General features: G+C 38.9%; 2 protein-coding genes across 5 annotated transcripts in view; one reads left to right on the top strand and one right to left on the bottom strand.

Annotated features, from left to right (window-relative positions):
* Positions 1–2677, top strand: part of Papss2 (3'-phosphoadenosine 5'-phosphosulfate synthase 2) — an 82160-nt gene extending 79483 nt beyond the window's left edge. The window contains exons 11-12 of the mRNA XM_027406398.2: positions 1030–1259; positions 2012–2677. Of these exons, the coding sequence (XP_027262199.1) occupies positions 1030–1259; positions 2012–2153 (372 nt within the window). The 3' untranslated portion in view covers positions 2154–2677. The remainder of the gene's footprint in view (positions 1–1029; positions 1260–2011) is intronic.
* A 5852-nt stretch (positions 2678–8529) lies between these two features.
* Positions 8530–19597, bottom strand: part of Atad1 (ATPase family AAA domain containing 1) — a 37270-nt gene continuing 26202 nt past the window's right edge. For all 4 annotated transcript variants that reach the window (XM_027406396.2, XM_027406393.2, XM_027406394.2 and 1 more), the window contains 3 exons: positions 16642–16692; positions 12569–12702; positions 8530–10327 (listed from right to left, as the gene is read on the bottom strand). In XM_027406396.2, the coding sequence (XP_027262197.1) occupies positions 10207–10327; positions 12569–12702; positions 16642–16692 (306 nt within the window). In that variant the 3' untranslated portion in view covers positions 8530–10206. The remainder of the gene's footprint in view (positions 10328–12568; positions 12703–16641; positions 16693–19597) is intronic.

The following is a 19597-nucleotide window of genomic DNA, read 5'->3' as shown; positions in this document are numbered from 1 at the left end:
AGGCAGGCAGGTAGGTAAGCACAGCTCACCTGGAGTCAGGGCAAGAAGTATTTAACCATGTTGCCTTTCTCGTGCTGTGATGAAACACCATTGCCAAGGCAACCTGAGTTTATGTAGCTTATGGTTCCAAAGTGATGAGTCTACTGTAGCAGGGAAGCATGGCAGCAAGCAGCAGGCTTGGGACAGGAGACGGAAGCTGAGAGCGTATATCCTTTACCACAAGCATGAACTGAAGCAGAGAACACATTGAAGTAGATGGAGCTTTTTAAACTAAAGCCCATCCCTAGTGAATAACTTCTTCCAGCAAGGCTGTATCAAACAGTGGTACCAACCTGGAACCAAGGGTTCCGACGCCTGAGGCTAACAGGACCTTTCTCATCCACATCACCACACCAAGCTAACGCTGATGTATTATTTCTAAGTACTCTATGTAATTCACCATGCCCCACAAACTTCTTAGAAGGGAGAAGTGTCCTTACAAGGCAGCACCATCTTCCTATCTTGGTGAGCCCTCCAGTGGTCCTAAGAGTGGACTGTGATGGACAGGATCGTGATTAACCCTTCCAAGTGCCCCAAGCTGAGTTTAATGAATGAATTCTCTTCAGTTGTATTAGAGTTCCACACCTTTCTACAGCTCTCCTCTCACCCTTTGTATTTCTGTCAGAACTTTAAATATGGCAAGTATGCTAAGCTAGAATCAACACTTACATATGAAAGGTAATTGGTTCACTACTGGCAGCTAAGGATTTTGAATATCCCTTAAATTTTAGTTTGTCTGAAAACAAGAACATGTAATTCCCAGTTCTAACAGTAAGTATTCCTGAGCTGCTTGCTTTATTGAGAGATTAAAGGATACTGTCCCACCCAACACAGCCCACCTTGAAAAGTGCTCAAGGCTTAGGGCTTCCTTGCTACTTTTAGTTGACCTGCATTTCTGAATTACTTTGAAAGCAAAATTAAGGAATTGCCATGAAGAGAAACATGTGGCTTGGACTCATGACCATCATGACCCTATGTGATATTTTCCAGGTCCAGTGGCATTGCAGATGCCGGATGATCGCAGGGGCCAATTTCTACATCGTGGGCAGGGATCCGGCAGGAATGCCCCACCCTGAGACAAAGAAGGACCTCTATGAACCTACCCACGGGGGCAAGGTCTTGAGTATGGCCCCTGGCCTCACTTCTGTGGAAATCATTCCATTCCGAGTGGCTGCCTACAATAAAACTAAAAAGGCCATGGACTTTTACGATCCAGCAAGGTAGGTTTCTAGAGAAAATTTTAGTTGACATGACAATTGGCATGAGGCAAAACTCTGACCCTCTGGAAGTTTCCAGTCTGCATGCTCCCAATTGGAAAAACACTCCCTTGAGAGTTAAGACCCATTTTTGCACATGCTGTGTCCCAAAGTTGTAGCAGAGTCCTCTACTTGTAGTTCTTGGTACATAAATATTTCTCTTTGGTCTATGGATGTAGCTTCCTAATAGAACACTTGTCTAGCCATGTGCACAGCACTGGGCTCGATCTCCAGCACACCCACAAAAAGTTCTTCAAGTGGGCATAGTTGCACATGCCTATTATCACAGCACAAGGGAGGCAGGGGCAGGGTGACCAAAATTGCACCGCTATCTTTGGCCAGGCTGGGCTATATGAAACTCCAAGACAGTAACAAAATTGTTCCTTCCCACACATATGGTTCCTGTGTACACTGTGAGCACCTAGTATTTTAAGGAAGTATCACAGAGAAAGTTTCAGTGAGCATTTATGATTTGTTCATGCCCCATACTAAATTCACACAAGATAACCTCTGGCATGAAGATATGAGAGCAGATGTCCAAGACCTGCACAGACATCTGCCTTTACTCCTCTTTTGTTCTGTGAGATTCTGAAGACAGAGAACTGCCCATCTTAAAGCATGCGGCTATTTAGAGAAAACCCATCAACTAATCCCAGGGAACTTTAGGTCAGCTGTTACTTACCTCCACTGAGTTCTTTGTTGCTGTACCGTGACAGGCATGATGAGTTTGACTTCATCTCAGGAACTCGTATGAGGAAGCTGGCCCGGGAAGGCGAAGACCCTCCAGATGGCTTCATGGCCCCCAAAGCATGGAAAGTGTTGACAGATTATTACAGATCTCTGGAGAAGATAAACTAAGTAGCCCTGGTTCTGGTCTCTCTGAAATGCTCTTTGACTAACGATTTTTTTCTATTTTTGTGATTAAATGCTTTGTATCCAATTGCTCCTTGACGACTAATTTTAAAGTTAGTATTTTGTAATGAGGTAAAAAGTTGTGTCTATAATTTAAAACAGACTTCATTATGTATATGAAAGCCACACTGGAGACTAAATCTTAGGTAAATACATTGTTATACATTCCAGAATGAAAGCAATTTTGTCAGATTTCTTGAAAATGTGACCATGTGTCTAGTTGACTTGCCCAAAAACAGAAGCACACTTAACTTTGCCAAGCTGGAACTTACTGGAAGTAATAAACCATACAACAGCCTCTTCTGTGTAAATGACCAAAAAAAAAAAAAAAAAAAAGAGTCTGTCAGCCTGAAGGACATGTGGCTCACCTCATGACTATAAAGTCTTGCTGCCCAATGTATGAGTTGAAGACGCAACTGGAAAAAAATATGTGAAGATGTGAATTAAATCTTAAAGAATTATGTGACTTACTTCTGTTGTGAAAATGGCATGGTCTTGCAGGAAGAGAAGTTCTAATGACCTTCTATGAATAGTAGCTCCAGTATGGTGGCACTTCCCAGTAGTGTAGTGTACTTTGATGAAGAGAATTCCTCCCAGGGACTAATTCTCCATCAGGGCACCCTGTTGAAAACTACATTCCCCACACTTTGCTGTGGCCATAGTTATCTTGAAAAGGCACCTATCTGATTGCAGCTGTAACCAAAACTGACCCACATATTAGACTGAGAAGCTAAAACTGTTGTTTTCTGCAGAAAAGGTTTTAAAACCCAAACCTCATCTGAATGCATGGAGATGATACATAGGCTCTGAGAGCTGCTGAGCACCGTAACACAGAATGGACATTACCAAACCCTGCTGACACGGAGCGCCCAGACCACCACACTCCTAAGCTAGGTCCCTGTGAAGCCATTTAATGAAGCTCTCCTGGAGAATGCTAAAAAAGCAGGTCTTCTTGGAGACACAAAGGTTCAGGGTATCCCAAAATCTTAATGTTACAAGTTTCTAGACTGCGCCTGTTGTGAGAAATCTTTTGATAGTTTTATTTTCTAAGAGGTAATTCTTGCATTTTTATGCATGGTCCATTGTTGCCAAGGAAAAACGTAACAGTAAAGAAAAACATCTTAAATACAGGTTTCTCCAGAAGAGACCACAAACTGAAAAAAGAAACTGATTTTTTTTTTCATACTGCCAGTTTTTAAAAAAAAAAAAACGCTAATAAAAGCTCTTTTGAGAGTAAGTTACATACCATGACCACAGCAAAGTGAGTCTTCAGCTGTATAATGCCTGTGCTCATTTCTGTCACAGCTACTCACCGCTGCCTCTAAAACTATGTATTCAGTGAGAACATGATATTGTAGTGCCTTACCAAATTGGAAAAAAAAAAAAAATGTGGTTTTAAAGACGCAAAAAGCTGCCTTTCTTTTCTAGTACTAGAGTTAGTATAACTGTTTCAGTGTCCAACTGATGCTTGTTCTTACTTCAATAAATCTCTCAAAGACCAGGCAAGTCCTCCTGTCTTGTAATGCTGAATACTGGCTGGCCACAATGGCTGCTGATGGGGATCACGACACTGAGAAATAACTCTTTTAGGGCTTTATTAAGAAGCGGTTCGCCATTATTCATGTCATTTTCTAATGTGAACTTCAGATGTAAATGACTCATCATCTTAGCTAAGCACTTGCTTTTCAGAGGAGACTGGGTTGCTTATGACTCTGTTCTTCAGAATTTCACTGCAAGACAATGAAGCCAAAGCCCTTGTTCTCATAGGAACAGATCTGATTTACAGAGTTTCCCCAGCTTTACCAACAGACTTAAACATAATTAGGTATACATTCCCCCTCAGCAGTCCCAGTAACTGCACTAACCTTAGCAGCTGGTCGTGTATGTGCCTAAGGCGGTACACATTTGCACCCGTACCCTCAGCGGCCTTCAGGCACACAGCTGTTGCTTCTTCCTAAATGCTTGATTTATTTCTAATGGTGTCACATATTTTTTTTCTGCTGACCCTCATCACAAACAGTCGTGGTGTAATAGCCAACTCAAAGCTATTGTTTGGTGCTAGAGATGTGGCTCTGTTGGTAGAGTGCTTGCCTAGCATGCATGCAAGCTGGGTTCAACTCCCAGAACGGCAGAAACCAGGTACAGTGGCATATACTTGTAATTCCAGCATTTGAGAGGTGGAGGCAGGAAGATCACAAGTTCAATGTTTCCTTGGCTATACAGTGAGTTTGAGACCAGCCTGGGCTACAAGGATCCAGTTTCTAAATAAATAAATAAATAAATAAATAAATAAATAAATAAATAAATGGTGCCATGTATAGCTCCTCTTTGTTTTCTCCCCAGATCTTACTTGATGGCTCCTATTAGTAATTCACAGGGCAAAGTAGACCAAGAAATGTGTCCATACATGTATCAACAGGTAAGAGGTACTTCGAGGTCATGACATTCTTCAGGAAATGTGAACAAATCCTGGAAAGGCATACATTAATCATTTTGTCACACCTTACATCAATATTTATCAGGCCCTGGTATTTCCAACCCAAGAAACAAATCTTGGTTCCTCAAAAACAGCGTTTGCAGTTTTGTTTCCTCATTTTCCTCTTTTCTATTAGGCATTGAGTCTAGTCAGCATTTATATTCTGCATAACTGTCTTTCCGAGCAAGAAATCAGTGAATCGGACAAGATAAATTGGTGGTTCTTATGCCTAAAGGGTTAAGGGAACTGGCAACTGTTGAATGACTTGTATCTCCTGTCTAGCTGCTGATAAATAGACAAGGTTTGGGAGCCGACTACAGGGATACTGAAAGAGTAGCCACTGATCTCTCCTAACGCCATCATCCATGTAGTTTCTTGGTGAATACTGTTATTGGGTCATACATAGAACACAGTTACCAAATGAAGATGGTATTCAAGTAATTCACAGTATGCATTCCAAAATACTAATTTTGGCTTACACTGTAATTTAACTTAAATTATCAAAAATAAATGGGTCACTTGCTAAAATTTGAACATTTTAGCCAGGTTCTAGGGAGGGAAGAAAAAAACAAGGCTAGCAAAACACAAAACACTTCATTTAGCTATCAAAAAAACTCTTGAAGAAAAGCCCTTCAGAGGTAAACTTGACCTCACCTTGGCAGTATTAGTGCAGGAAGTGGACTAGTGTGGATCCAGTGTGTGAAGCTGTGCGCCTGCCTGAAAGGAAGACTTATACAAGGGTAATTCAGGCAAGACTCAGACAACAGTGTACCTGCTGGGATGGACTGAATCTAGAAACACACCACCCACAACAACCTGCTGGGCTACAATTCCCTCCTTTGGATTTTGTCAAGAGCATGTCAAGAGAGTGCTAGATGCTTTGTGGATTCTCAAGATGACTGCATTCTACCTTTTAGAATTAAAAACAAATGAGAACCAGAAATATCTGAGGGTGTAACCCAAACTCGTCCCAGCTCAAAACAAACAAGATCAAATGGATGATGTATGGGTGAGTAGGGGCTTGGCTAAAACCGGTCAACTCCTTCAGTTAATGCTTCAGCACAGGTCCAGTGCAACCAGGACTACAAGGGACAGGTAACATCTGCCCTTCAGTCTGTCATGGGGAAGGACCTGTACTCACTGGAAATAAAAACCTGTACTGTACTTCATTTCCCATAGCTCTCTATACCCACCAGACAGTATAAAAACTTGAACAATTAAGCTACTTTACTTAGTAGAGTTGGACATGATAACCAGCACTCCCAGTGAAGGAACTTAACAGGATCCCATGTAGCAGTCCTTGCAAGCCTGTCCACAGGAAAACCTCATTTTCTGCATGCCCACTTGCTACACCGCCTTTTATTTACCTTGTTATCTGTGGCATCTCTAAGTCAGCTGGCTATGTGCCACTCTTGTTTATCTTGCATGCTCCCCGCCATGCTTTTTAGGGTGAACCACCACTCCAATGCCAGTCATTTCAATAAGCCGAGGAGTTCTTGGGGCAATGCACTGTTTGAAGAGTTCATGCAATCCACTAGAGGATAAAAATGAAGGCCTTGAGCAATCTTTGCTATAAATAAAACCCATTTAGAGCTCAATATTTGGAATCCTGGTTCTTCAGCTCCCCTTTGATCCCCATGAGTCCCACCCACTTCAAATTATTTTCTAGATTATCTACAGCTGCCAAGAGACTCCTGAGTAGATAGTCTTAGACAGGCCTGTGAATAGACATTAATGCCATACACCCTCTGAGTGTCTCACTCGTTCTGATAAATTCTGAAATTTTTGCATCTTTAGAACAACATGGTCTATAAGATTTCTTGGTTACAACTTTATATGTCAGTTATCAATTTGTTTTAGTGTTTGGTTTAAAACGGAGCCAAGTTGCTGGGCATATGGCACTAGGGAAACAGGCAGGAGGTGCTCGAGTTTCAGGATAAGCTAGGAGACCCTATCTCAAAACTAAACACCTGAGCCATCATGGTTTGCAAACCTGTGTTCCCGATGCATCCCACACAGTGCTCTAACATTCATTGCACTTCAGTTCAGAGCACAAAAACTAAAATGTCTCAAAGCACATTTGTTTTTATTCATATGTGTGTGTCATGTGATGCCGGTGCTTGCAGAAACCAGCAGGGGGCCTTGAACTCTTTGCAGCAGAGTTAACAGAAAACTGTGAGGGAGGGCACTGGGTACTGGAAATCAAACTTGGATCCTCTGGAAGAGCAGCAAGCACACTCCTAATCGCTGAGCCCATCTTTTCAGTCTCCTCAAAAAGAGGTTTAGAACTAAATATTAGACACTCACATAAAACACCCACACACACACCAGAATTTTAGTGATGATACTCTTACTGGACATTAATATGAACAGTGCCAACATTTACCAGGTTTACTAGGATATCTTCAATTCAGACTGTGAAAAGATTTCCTCTGGATTTGAATTCATTTGCATGAAGTGACTCTTATACACATTAGCTACACTTTAGACAATTCAGTTAGGAGACTGTTTCATATGGTTCAAGTCCTCTTGAATATAATTCCAAGAGCATGCTGACTGGTTATTACTTTTAAGTGTGGGGGGAGGGGGGAACATGTGAGTGCAGGTGCCCAGAGAGGCCAGAGGCAATAGACTCCCATGAAAATGGAATTACAGGCTACTGTGAGTAGCCAGACATGGGTGCTGGGAGCCAAACTCAGGTCCTCTGCAAAAACAAACAGTACATACTCCTAACTATTACATCATTTCTCTAGACCTCTATACAGAATTTTTCCAGTACATAAAGGATTCTATAACTTTCAGGTACCAAGATAATGCTAGAATTTTAGGCTAAATCCTCGGTTTTTTTTTTCTTTTGGAATCCTTTTTAATACTCTAACTAAGACTAAAAAAAAAAAAAAAAATGTAACTATATATTACCCAATCTGTTTCATCCAGAAGAACGCCATAAAAACTGTCCACAAATAACCCACAGTAGGAAAAAAAAACTCCTACCAATGTTATTTTTGCACAAGCAACTGATCAAGTGCCTCAAGACACTATCATCTTGCATCAAACCCATGAATTAAATAAAACTAGTTTATTATGGTCCATGCGGAATATTTAGATTACTCTAACCCAGCTCTTAATGAGTTCTGGATCTACCGGCAGGTAGGGAGTGGGATTCAACAGGAAATAAATAGTAAAAGTTGACACTAAACTTACTCAAGCACTGAGTTTATAATCCTAATTTTAAAAGGCATGGAAACAGCAGCAGACACCAAGACCTACTGTAAATCATCCAGCAATGAGATTTCAGAGAAACATCACATAGGCAAGCCTTTTCATTTTAGTCCCTTGAGTGCAGACGACAGAAATGGCTTAGAGACTAAGACACACTTGTGCCAACAAGATACCCACATTAGTGTATAAATAATAGCACCCATACCATGAGAGCTAACATTTGAGCAGTAACTGTGCAGGTCCTCAGCTGAGTTACTCTGCTATCACAATGACTGACTCCCTCAAGCAGGTACCAGAGTTGCCTCATAGATAAGTAACAGAAACAAAGCAGACAGTCTTGGAATGTATAGTTCATTAGCGGCAAGTCTGGTTCTACATATGTGAAATGTCTAAAGAAGAATGGAAATTATAAACTGTAAAAAGTTATTTAAGTCATATGAAAATAGTTTTGCTTACTTTATGGCTCAATGTCCCTATAAGAGTCATGGCTGTTGGGATTACTGTATTTCTCTTCATCTGGGACTAGAAACATAACAAATTCACTACTACAATTGGATAATCTGAATTTAATAAATGAAAAGAAACAAAGTATATACAACACTCACATCTAAACATGCCATTACATTAAAATCAAATTACTAAAACTCATATTAAAACAGAATAATTTAATATTAAAATGTCTCCTGTAAAAGTATGAAATCTCAACTGCAAGATAAAAACTGTCCAAACATAGATTTTATAAACAACAAAAAGCCACGATTTAAAGTAAGTGAAAAAGATCAAGGACTAAGTGGGAAACAGAATCAAAAGGAAGGACCTTTTATTGTAAATCATATAAAAAGCACATGTTTCTTGGGGTCTTGTATCAGCATTCACCTCACAACACCTTCACAATCTTGCATGACTTGCATTTTGTTAGCCTAGGCATTCTCCTGCATTCTCCAACCACCAAAGCACAAATGGAGCAATAAAGTCCAGTAAGTCTTGTGAGACACAATACCAGAGAAAGTAATCCAATAAACCCATGAAGATTTACTTGTCAAAGAAATAAAACAAGTAATAAAAACAAAAGCATTTTTGCCATAATTTAATCTTTCTGATGATTCTGAGGCACCTAAAGATTGTGCTGTGGCCATTATCTTCTGCTCTGTTGTATGCTGAGGTGCCTGCAACAGAATTCTGGTTACTGAGGTCTGAAAACAGAACAGTTTTATATGTAGCATATAAATATGTAGTCACATAGCATCAAGTGACTACAGATACAACACAGGAATTCTGATGTGTATATTTGTACAATCTAAACTATGCTGAGAAAATTTTTTAATTTAAGTTACAAAATGAGTATTTTTTAGCACATTTAATAATGACTATTTATATAAACTATCATTTTGCTTGGGTGACCAAATGAAATTTGAACATAATTAAAGAACATGTAACTTCTAAACAACATTTGAGGAACATAGTTATAGAACTGTTAAAGTCATGTACACATATAAAGAGCACTGAGGTTTCTCAAGCCCACTGTTGTGAAAGGATTCAATCCATCTTAATGTAAATCAGTGTAAAACTTAAAAGTGTCTACTTGGTGTCAGAGCATAATGAGGTGAAATCCATGAGTCTGCCTACCAATCAACCACTCAGTGCTGATGACTGAGAAAGCCGCTTTGTTATCTGATTCCCCTGACAACCCCTATAATCGAGACACATGCACATATTCAGATGTGGTTCATTCAATCAACTGCAGAGGAAATTTTCAACTTACAAGTGGCCAAAACAAGTGACAACTAGGAATGGCTGAATCACTGTACCTGTCAGATCTTGCCTTAAATCCAAGTTATGCTACAGACTATCTATCTGGTGCTTTTGGACTCCATAGTTGGGGTTTAAAAAACAAAAGCTTCTGTATTTAAACCTATCTACAGAATATCAAAGAAAAATGTCGATATTTACATTGATATACACTCACACATACACACTCACACTCATACTCACATGTCGAGAAACCAGCACCTAACCACATCCCACTTCTCACTAATAACTCAACAAATTATTACTTTAAGACCAGCTTAGACTCTATAAGGCTATAACAGCATATGGCTAAAAAGGTCAAACAAGCACCCACACTCAGGTTGGACTGAACTTCCTCCTCATGATTTCTGACAAGCAGTAATACCGTTTACATGACAGACCATAATAACTTAGGATCTGAGTATAAAACCACAAGCAGGATCTCTCTCACTGCTGTAAGGATGAGAGTACATCCCTTACAAGATCACTCAACTGTAAAAATGATCTTTACTTCTAATCTAAACAAACATGAGTCAAAACATTCTGAAACGCTGCATCCTTTGATTTCTTCATCTTCTCAATTGCCCGATGCAGGTCCTGCTGCTGCACAGGCCGGATTTCATCTTCTTCATGACTAAAATGTAAACAAAACCATCAGATTGCCAAGTCATTTTAGAGTACACCTACCTAAAAATATTTACCAACATTAAAAAGATGCATCTGGCTAAAAATGTATTTGCTTTTGATTATAAAAGCATACCAAGAGTTTTTTTTTTTTTCCCATTCAAAATCCCAAAGACAATGAGAACACATTAGACCCATTCTTCCAGAAATTATCTTTATACAAGAGCAAATAAATGTGTATATTAAAGTCATAAGACATCGTTTTAATATTTTTATTTTATGAGTGTTTGGCTGCATGTACCTTTGTACGACATGTATGTGCCTGGTGCCTTTGCAGGTTAGAAGAGGGCACCAGATTCCCTGGAACTAGAGTTAGACAGTAATGAGCCACAGTGGCGGTGATAGGAACTCAACCCATGTCCTTTTCCAAGAGTAGCCAGTGCTGTAACCCACTGAGCCATCTCTCCAGATTCCTTAAAAGATATTTTTAAAAAGCACCGAGCAGTAACAGGTAGCAAAATAAAACGGCTGTGCAAAAATCAATCACTTCCCACCAAGAATTTAAGAACAGCACATTGTCATTAAAGAATGGCAGCCATCCAAACAGAAACATAATTCCACCTAGAAATCAAGTTACTTTTGTGAATAAAACCAAAAACCTAGCATTCCTGGGCATATATTCACGTACATACATGTATAGCCTTTTACAAGATAGAAATAAAACCCAACATTTTCATTAAGGAACAACTAATTCAAGTCCCCTTTACTTTAATCCTGATCAAACAAACAGAAAACAAAGAAACAAAAACAAACAAACAAACAGAAAACCTGGTATATTCTGCTACTTGGTAGTTCACAGACACTTGGGGAAAAATGTTTCCAGAAAAACAGGATGATTCAAGTCTGACAGCCAAATTACACACTGACATTTTTGGAGCTTTCAGGCGTTTTGCCTTTCATCATTAGTGTAACTAACTTAAGAAAAATTTATTATTCCTTTTAATTTCTTCTGTTGGAAGAGAGACCTTTTGAAGGTAGTTTTATTTTTATTTATTTATTTATTGATGATGTGAAAACACTCCCAACAGGTAAAAATGCTGTGACTGTATCTATGGAAGCACATGAAGGGAGGGTGAGAGCAGTATGGTGGGTGAGAGCCATGCGACTGTCTGGCAGGGACCTCATGCAAAAGTAAACATGAGCTGTTAGGGAAGCTTACACTATAATTAGATGCTGAACACCACAGGCAAGTGAGGGTTACCTGGTATGAAAACTTCAGAGTAAGAGGCACACTCCTTTACCATGACCTCAAAGGGTATACTGCTTTACTAAGAAGTTCTTTATCAGAGAGCTGACATTGTGAAAAAAAATTATAGTGCAGTACTGTGTCAGGAGACAGGCCTTTTGGGACTCCTTCCACAGGAGTTAATTAAGGGATAAATTATTTTTGCTGAAGTAAGGGTGGCAAAAAATGATTTCTCAAACTCACCACACTTTAAATAGATTTCAAGTAAAATTTCCTGATATGAGAAACGGTATGTTGGTAACTGCATTGTTGTCAAGTTGAAGCCCAGCCCACAGCAGCTCCACACTTGGTATGTGTGAAGCTCCTGGAAGAAAACACTTGTTTCTACACATAATTTAGTTTTCAGATACAGAAAACATCTGCAGATTCTAGAGAACCCTGTTTTCCTAACAAAGAGGGCAACCCTCAGTTTTTTGTGACTCATTTTATTGCTTATCAAATGAAATTCAGCATTTTGCCCCTTAATTCTAGACGATCCCCCACAGCAATTTCTCCATTTATAGAACTCCCGTTAGAAAAATGGCAGCTGTGGGTGGGAGATGGCTCAGAGGTAAAGTGCTTGCTGTGAAAGGACGAGGGCCTGAGTTTGATCTCACATTTAAAAAAAAATAAAGGAGCCTGCATACAATCCCAGAACTGGGAAGGTGGTGACAGAAGGATCCCGAAGATTACTGACCAGCCTAACAGTCTAACAGATTAGAAGTCCTGGTTCAGTAAGACCTCTATCGTCTCAAAAACTAAGATACCTAGTATCAACCTGCATACACACACATGAACACATATGTGCATATACATACACAAACATATACAAAAAAAAGGCAAAAAAGGAGGGAATGAGTTGCTAATTCAATTATAGAAATCTATAAGTAGGCTGGTACAGAGCAAAACAACAATTGTCTAATCAAAAAGGTTTGACAAATACCAGAAATCAAGTCTAATAGTTACCTTTCTTCTGATGTAGAATTGACATACTCCCTGACACAGAGGAGAGCAGCATCTCGACACATTTCTTTTAGATCACTTCCTGAAAACCCATCAGTTTCCTGGGCAACTTCTAGAAGATCTACATGTCTATCCACCTTAAATAAACATGAAACATGCTTACAATAAATATATAAAATTAAGCAAAATATTTCCAAATATCCATCTGAGACTTAATATTAAGTATGTTATAATAGTCAAGAGAAATAGAAAACTATTATTAGTTCCATAAAAACTTAGAAATTAAAATTTTTAATTTTCAAAAGAGATACACAATTTTTATTATTTGTCATTACTGTAGAAACATGCACAAGTGTCTTTTCTGGAAGTCTCTTTACACTAAGATAGATCCCTTTGAAGTGCAATGCTTTAACATTCTGTACCTCAGTACTAATTTAATTTAGTGATTGGTTCTGCCCTTTCATCTAAGCTTACAGTAGCCTAGTTAACAAGTTTGTGGGAATTTAAAACACACTAATGTGCAGGCAAAGAAGAGAAAATGAACAAGGAAATAATTTATTTGTGATTATCATCTACAATCAGGTCTCATTTCCATAAGCTCCTTATGGGTATCATTTTCATTTAATCCTGCAAGTAAGCTGAGCAATTTTCACACTCTGTTAACAGTATGGAGGCCAGGGAAGGTTATTCAGGTTACAGAAGTAGGGTCCAATCCCATTTTCTTCCCATATACATATATGCCGTCATGATTTTCTCCACTCCTGTGAAATGCCACCTTTATTAGTCAATTTCTAGTTATGGAAGGCTGTTCTAAGAAGCAGCTGGGCATTGGTGGCACACGCCTTTAATCCCAGCACTCGGGAGGCAGAGGCAGGCGGATCTCTGTGAGTTCGAGACCAGCCTGGTCTACAAGAGCTAGTTCCAGGACAGCCTCCAAAGCCACAGAGAAACCCTGTCTCAAACTGTCCCCCCACCCCCAAAAAAGACAAAGGAAGCTGGGGGCAGGGGCACATGCCCTTTACTCATCACCTCAGCAAGCAGGAGGGGAATTGAAGGCTAACCTGGGCTACCTATGAAGTACCAGGCCAGCCAGCAGCCAAGGCTACCGAAAGTGAGTACCTTTCCCAAACAAACAAACAAATTTCAAAAGGAGACATTAGGATATTATTCATTAGAAGAGCTTGGATGTGGCTCTTCCTTTTTAATTTTTTTTAATTATATATAATAATTTGACAAGCACTGGTGCAAGCTGTTCTTTGAAGGTCTGAAAGAATTCTGTGGTCAATCTATCTGACCCTGGGCTTTTTTAGTTGGCAGATTTTAATTTTTTTGTATTTCTTTAATTTTACAGTATCAGTGTTTTGCCTCTATGTGCACCATGTGTGTCTGGTGACCATGGAGGTTAGAGGAGGGAATAGGATCCCTGGTAACTGGAGTTAGGATGGTTGTGGGCCATAATGCGGATGCTGGGACTGGAACCTGGGTCCTCCACAAGAGCAACAAGTACTCTAAACCACAGAACCATCTCTCCAGCCCCTATTCAGGAGATTTTTAATTACTGCTTCAAGTTCACTGCTTGTTATAGAGCTGTTTAAATTATTTACTGCAACTTGATTTAAATTTAGTAAATCATGTAAAAATCCACCTATTTCTATTAGGGTTTCTAGTTTGGTAAATAGTTTTAAAACTATGCCTTCATGATTTTCTCCATTTCTTCAGTATCTGTTGTAATGTCTTCCATCTCATCTCTAATTTTAATAATTCAGGTCTTCTCTTCCTGAAACCATGAATATATGTAGATTTCTTAGGAAAGGCTATCTAGCTTTTATCCCCAAATGGTTAATAATCATGGGTCTAAATTGTTATGTTTTTAAACTTCTATATATAGCATGTATAATTGCTATACAGTGGATAAGTGACAAATTCAAGTGATGCTGGGAGGTGTATTAATGTTACCTGTGAATGAGTTAGTATCAAATTTGCAAGTTTGGGATTTTTCTTTTTTCTTTTTGCTTTATTTTTGATAACCTGCCCCTGTGCTTTTCATGAAGTATTAGAACGTGACCATACACTGTCATCATGTACTTGAACTTTCGACATAACAGAATTGTGAACTAAATAACTAAATATTCTGTTACAGCAGCAGAAAATAACCTAACATGAAACAAATTAGGATGCTGTAGAGATGGCCCAGTGGTTAAGCACTGATTGCTCTTGAGGAGGTCCAGGGTTCCATTTCCAACACTGACATGTTGGCACCCCAACTGTAAGACATTCTGGGAAACCAAACTGTCTCTTCTGTCTTCCACAGACACTGCACACATATGTTGCACTTAAATCATGCGGGCAGACCAGTCACACACATAAGATTAATACATCGAAGGAAAACAAGAAAGTTATCAGACAAAAGGACGTAAAACCAGAAAGAGCTTCACTGTTATGATGATCCATCAAAAAAATAATTGTTTTGTTCTTTAGTAAGACAAATTGATTCTAAAATCCCCAAAGGAAAAAAATAAAAACTCTTCTGCTGAAGGACAGATAAGGTCTAACAATACAAGATATTACAGCTGTCTCCAAGTGAAAACAATGTGGAGCTAGCACAAAGACTGAAGAGCAGCCCCCACACCCACCCATTACCACCTGTGACAGGTGAGAGTTGACCCTGGGGTCACAAGAGAGAGCTAGCCCCCACCCTCACTGGCTGCAGCACATGAGAAAGCAGCCTCTGCTTCTTGTCTGGCAGCACATTAATGCTGATCCCATTGTTGAGGAAACTAGAGCTGCTGACCCTGTTGTCTAGTGGCAGCTGAGTCAACCCTGAGGGCATGAGAGCAGCAGAATTGCCCCCTGCAGATATTGGGAGAGAGGGCCCTGCACCTTGCCTGGGCAAAACAGTAGAGCTGGTTGGCCCTGGTGATGTGAGTGTGGGGACCTGGAACTGAGGGCCCAAGAGCAGGAGACCTGGCCCCTTTCTGTGCTATAGGCTGTAGCTGTGGGTGAGCTAGCTGGGGCAGTGCTGGAGAGAACGCCCAGGTAGTGACAATGAGGGAAAGCTAGCAAGAAGACCAACTCAGCTACCACCCAGGCCCAGAACCAAGGCTATGAGTTGACCCACCCCAACACCCTGCCCCCCAAATTTATGAACCATTGGAGCATATGAAGGATCTCCATGACACAGGACAACAAAAGGACATCCAAGGGGAGCCCCAGTGAGAGCCCATTACGGTGTGGCAGAAATCAGAAGTCTGGAGCCAGACCAATGACTCTTAGTAATGAATACTTGCAAGTAAAGATGAACAGACTAACGGGTAAACTGTGTGTCATCTCAACAGGCCACACTACAGCTTCTACTCAGAAGACATTAAGAGAGGGAAGATTCCTCAACAAGACATAAGAAACTGGAAAAAGTTTGCAACTCATAGACAAAAGACAAATCAACATACAACCCTATCAATCTTTATGGAAAATAATACTGAACTTTAAAAATGGGCAAAATATATACTTCATAAGAAAAGAAAATCAAACTCTTAAAAATATACAGCAGTACACTTTATTTATATCTTACTGTGTAACCCTAGCTAATCTGAAATGCACAGGCCTCCTGCTTCAGCCTCCTGAATGCTAAAACTGTAACTGTGCACACCATACCCAGTGTTATTTCTTTTCAAATCTAACTTCAGTCTAAAAATACAGTGATAAGCCAGGCAGTGGTAGTGCAAGCCTTTAACCCCAATACGTGGGAGGCAGAAGCTGGTGGATCTCAGTGACAGCCAGGCCAGCCTGGTCTACAAAGCGAGTTCCAGGACAACCAGAGCTGTTACAGAGAAACGGCCTCAAAAAAGGAAAAGAAAGAAACAGAAATAAACACACAGCGATAAAGTAAAAATAAGAAACAAAATGAAGACTTCTTTAATGCACATTCTTATACAAGCATAAAATGGTGTGAAAAAATCACAGTATTTTAATCTGTAAACACACTGCTCTTTAAAAAACTACTTCAAATATATATTTATCAAGTTATATTAACAGCACAGAATTTACAAGCAGAAAATAAATCATAATTCTCTACTTACATTTTCATTTTTCAGGATGAGTTTCAAGATTGCTTCTCTCTGTTTTAGAGCCTAAGACCAGAAAATTTTCCAATTAGCATTTAAAAAAAACTACCGATCAACTAATTTTTGTTTTTCCCTTTGTAAATTATTAGATAATAACTGATAGGAAATGATAAGCTGTTAAGAGGTTAGAGCAAGGTATTACACAGTAGCTATCTGTAGTTAGTCCAATGAATTCTGTTTCTTATTCATGTTGGGGAAATAATACACCTTTAGTACTTATTAAGTAAAAAAAAAATAAAGGAATATATTAAAGCAACAATGTCTTTCCCATTTTTCTGACAAAGGGTATGCCCGCCTGGAACTTACTATGTAGACCAGGCTGGACTGAAGCTTGCAGCAATTTTTCTGCCTCAATCCCACAAGTGCTGAAATTATAGTCATGTAATCTACGCCAGCTTTTCCTATACAGTCCTATGGTCTTCATTTTTTCCTTTCTTTATTAAATTTATGAAGGTTCACCATCACAAAACACCTTTTAGTCACTTTTTAATTAAGGCTTTTCTTTGTTTTAAAAATTAGCATACAAAGTAACTGTCTCATGGCATTTCATACAGGCCCTTTTCATTAATACCTGGAGGACATGGTAATACGGTCTTGGTTCTCCCACTTCAATAAAAACTTCCATGCTCATTAATATTAGTGATTTTTTATGTAAATGTTAGTGATTTCCTTCAGGGATACATCATATTTTTACAGAACAGAAACTATACTTAACTTGTTTACAGAATTACATAAAGTTGGCCATGCTGAAACATGCCTCTAATACAAGCACTTGTGAAGTAAAACCCAGCCTGGGCCACATGAGAACCTATCTAAAAACAATAAATGAAATAAGGAATACCTTGTATAAATAATAATAAACAAATAAGGAATACCTTAAATAAAAATAGACGGATTTTAAATTTGTCATAGTGAAATTCATTCCTATTAACATTAAGATTTTGAACTCATTATAAAAACACCTGGTAAACAAAATTAAACCCTGTTATTGGTTACTGTCATAATTTGTGTGTTAAATGGAAAGGTTAGTTTGGTGTGTTACATGATCACCAACAACTGCTTTTTAGTTAAGTATTTTGCTTGGAGAGTAATTTTAAGGTAAGTTTAATAATATTCTTTGACACTGTAGCAAACATAAGAAAGAATTACTCTCTTAGGTGTGTTAACCAAAAAGGAACAATGACAAAATTCCAGTCTGTGAGTTAATAGTATACAAATCTCTAACAAATTTGATGAAACGTATTATACTTCATTTTGATAATGCACACTGTGTTACATTGACAGTTTTAATAATTGTTACTTTCTGTGTTGTATCCTATTTTTATACAACAGACACATCAAAACCCTTAGCTCTCTTTAGAATTTCAATTTTTAATATTTTAAACCTTTTCTAAAATGCATTGATTTTGGGGAAAAGTAGTAGTGGAAGTCAGATGACAACTTCCTATAATCTGTTTTCTCCTTCTTCCACATGGGTTCCCAAAACTGGGTCTTCAGGTTTGGGTATAAGTGCCTTACCCACCAGCCATCTAACAGTCCTACAACTGAATTTGATACAGATCACTAATCTTGGCATTCAGGGTCATATAAACAAATGTTCTTTAAATTAGCCTAATATGCTTGAAACTATAGAATTGATATATAAAGCACACAAAGTCTGTCTAAACAGCCACAGTCTCCCTTTCCCAACTCATACACATCTGTTTTCTTCTGTGCGCTAAGTCAACTGTAAGCCCACCCACTAGCCTGCTTCCACAATTTACCTTTGCTCACTGACAGGAAGGCTTTGCTTGTCTCATTTACCTGTAACACTCCTACATCCTTAAGGCCCAACAGATTTGTGTAAATCCCACAAACCCACAGATTAGTTAGTTGTTACCATTTCAGACTCTTCACAGCTCTGTATATGTACCTTTAAAGAACATTTTACACTATTTACTTTTGAGTCTGCCTCCCCTGCAACACAAGAGTTCTCTGAGGACATAGCTTACAGAGCCCACAACCTTCAACCTTCAGGAACCCATTTTTACTGCATCAATGGAATCTGATGCTTTACAGAATATAAATGGGCCAGATGATCTAGCCAAAGATTATAATGGAGTTTGGGGAAAATTCTAAGATTATGAATGGAGTTAGAATATTCTCATTACCAAGTCTGAAAGGAGTAAATATCTAAATTCCCCTAAGTGCCTATAAATATAATGTTGCTCATATAGAACACATCTTTTCTACCTAGAAAACCTAGCATTTAATATTAAGCTGACTAAATTCACAATTATATGATTTTCCACAGAAACTACAGGGTGTTAAGAAGTTAAAACAACTTACTCAAGGGTACTTCTTAACAAAAAAGAATGCTTAAAAAAAGATAGTAATGAAGAATGGTGTAGTAGTTCACTCCTGTAAATCAGCCCTTTGAAAAGTGAGGCAAGAGGACTGTCATGAGTTTGAGGCCAGTGTGGGCTATATAACGGGTTTCAAGTCACAGAGTAAGATTCTAGTCTCAAAAGCCAAACAAAAGTAGTGAAGGTTGAATGCCTCCCACACTTCACCTTAATAAGCTGCAGCACAGCACAATGTTTCTAGAATCATTATCCATCAGAGAGAAGCTCCAAGTAATTGTTAATAAGTCTCGGTTGTTCTTCTTTAGGCTAGCTATTCAGCTATTCCTTTAACCTCTAGTTAACAAATTCAATTGTGTTAATCCAAAACCTTAGTTTAGATTTTCTTCTGTGTTTTCCTAAAATAAACAGTCTAGTACAGTTTCTTATACCTCTATTTTTCATAAATAATCCAAAGAAACAAAACAATACTTAAAAATCACAGATAAAGCGGGGCGGTGGTGGCGCACACCTTTAATCCCAGCACTCGGGAGGCAGAAGCAGGTGGATCTCTGTGAGTTCGAGACCAG

This window comes from Cricetulus griseus, chromosome 3 (assembly GCF_003668045.3).
Source record: "Cricetulus griseus strain 17A/GY chromosome 3, alternate assembly CriGri-PICRH-1.0, whole genome shotgun sequence".
In the NCBI taxonomy this organism is placed as follows: Eukaryota; Metazoa; Chordata; class Mammalia; order Rodentia; family Cricetidae; genus Cricetulus; species Cricetulus griseus.
The sequence above is the reverse complement of the archived record's forward strand: the minus strand, read 5'-3'. Positions and strand labels throughout refer to the sequence as shown.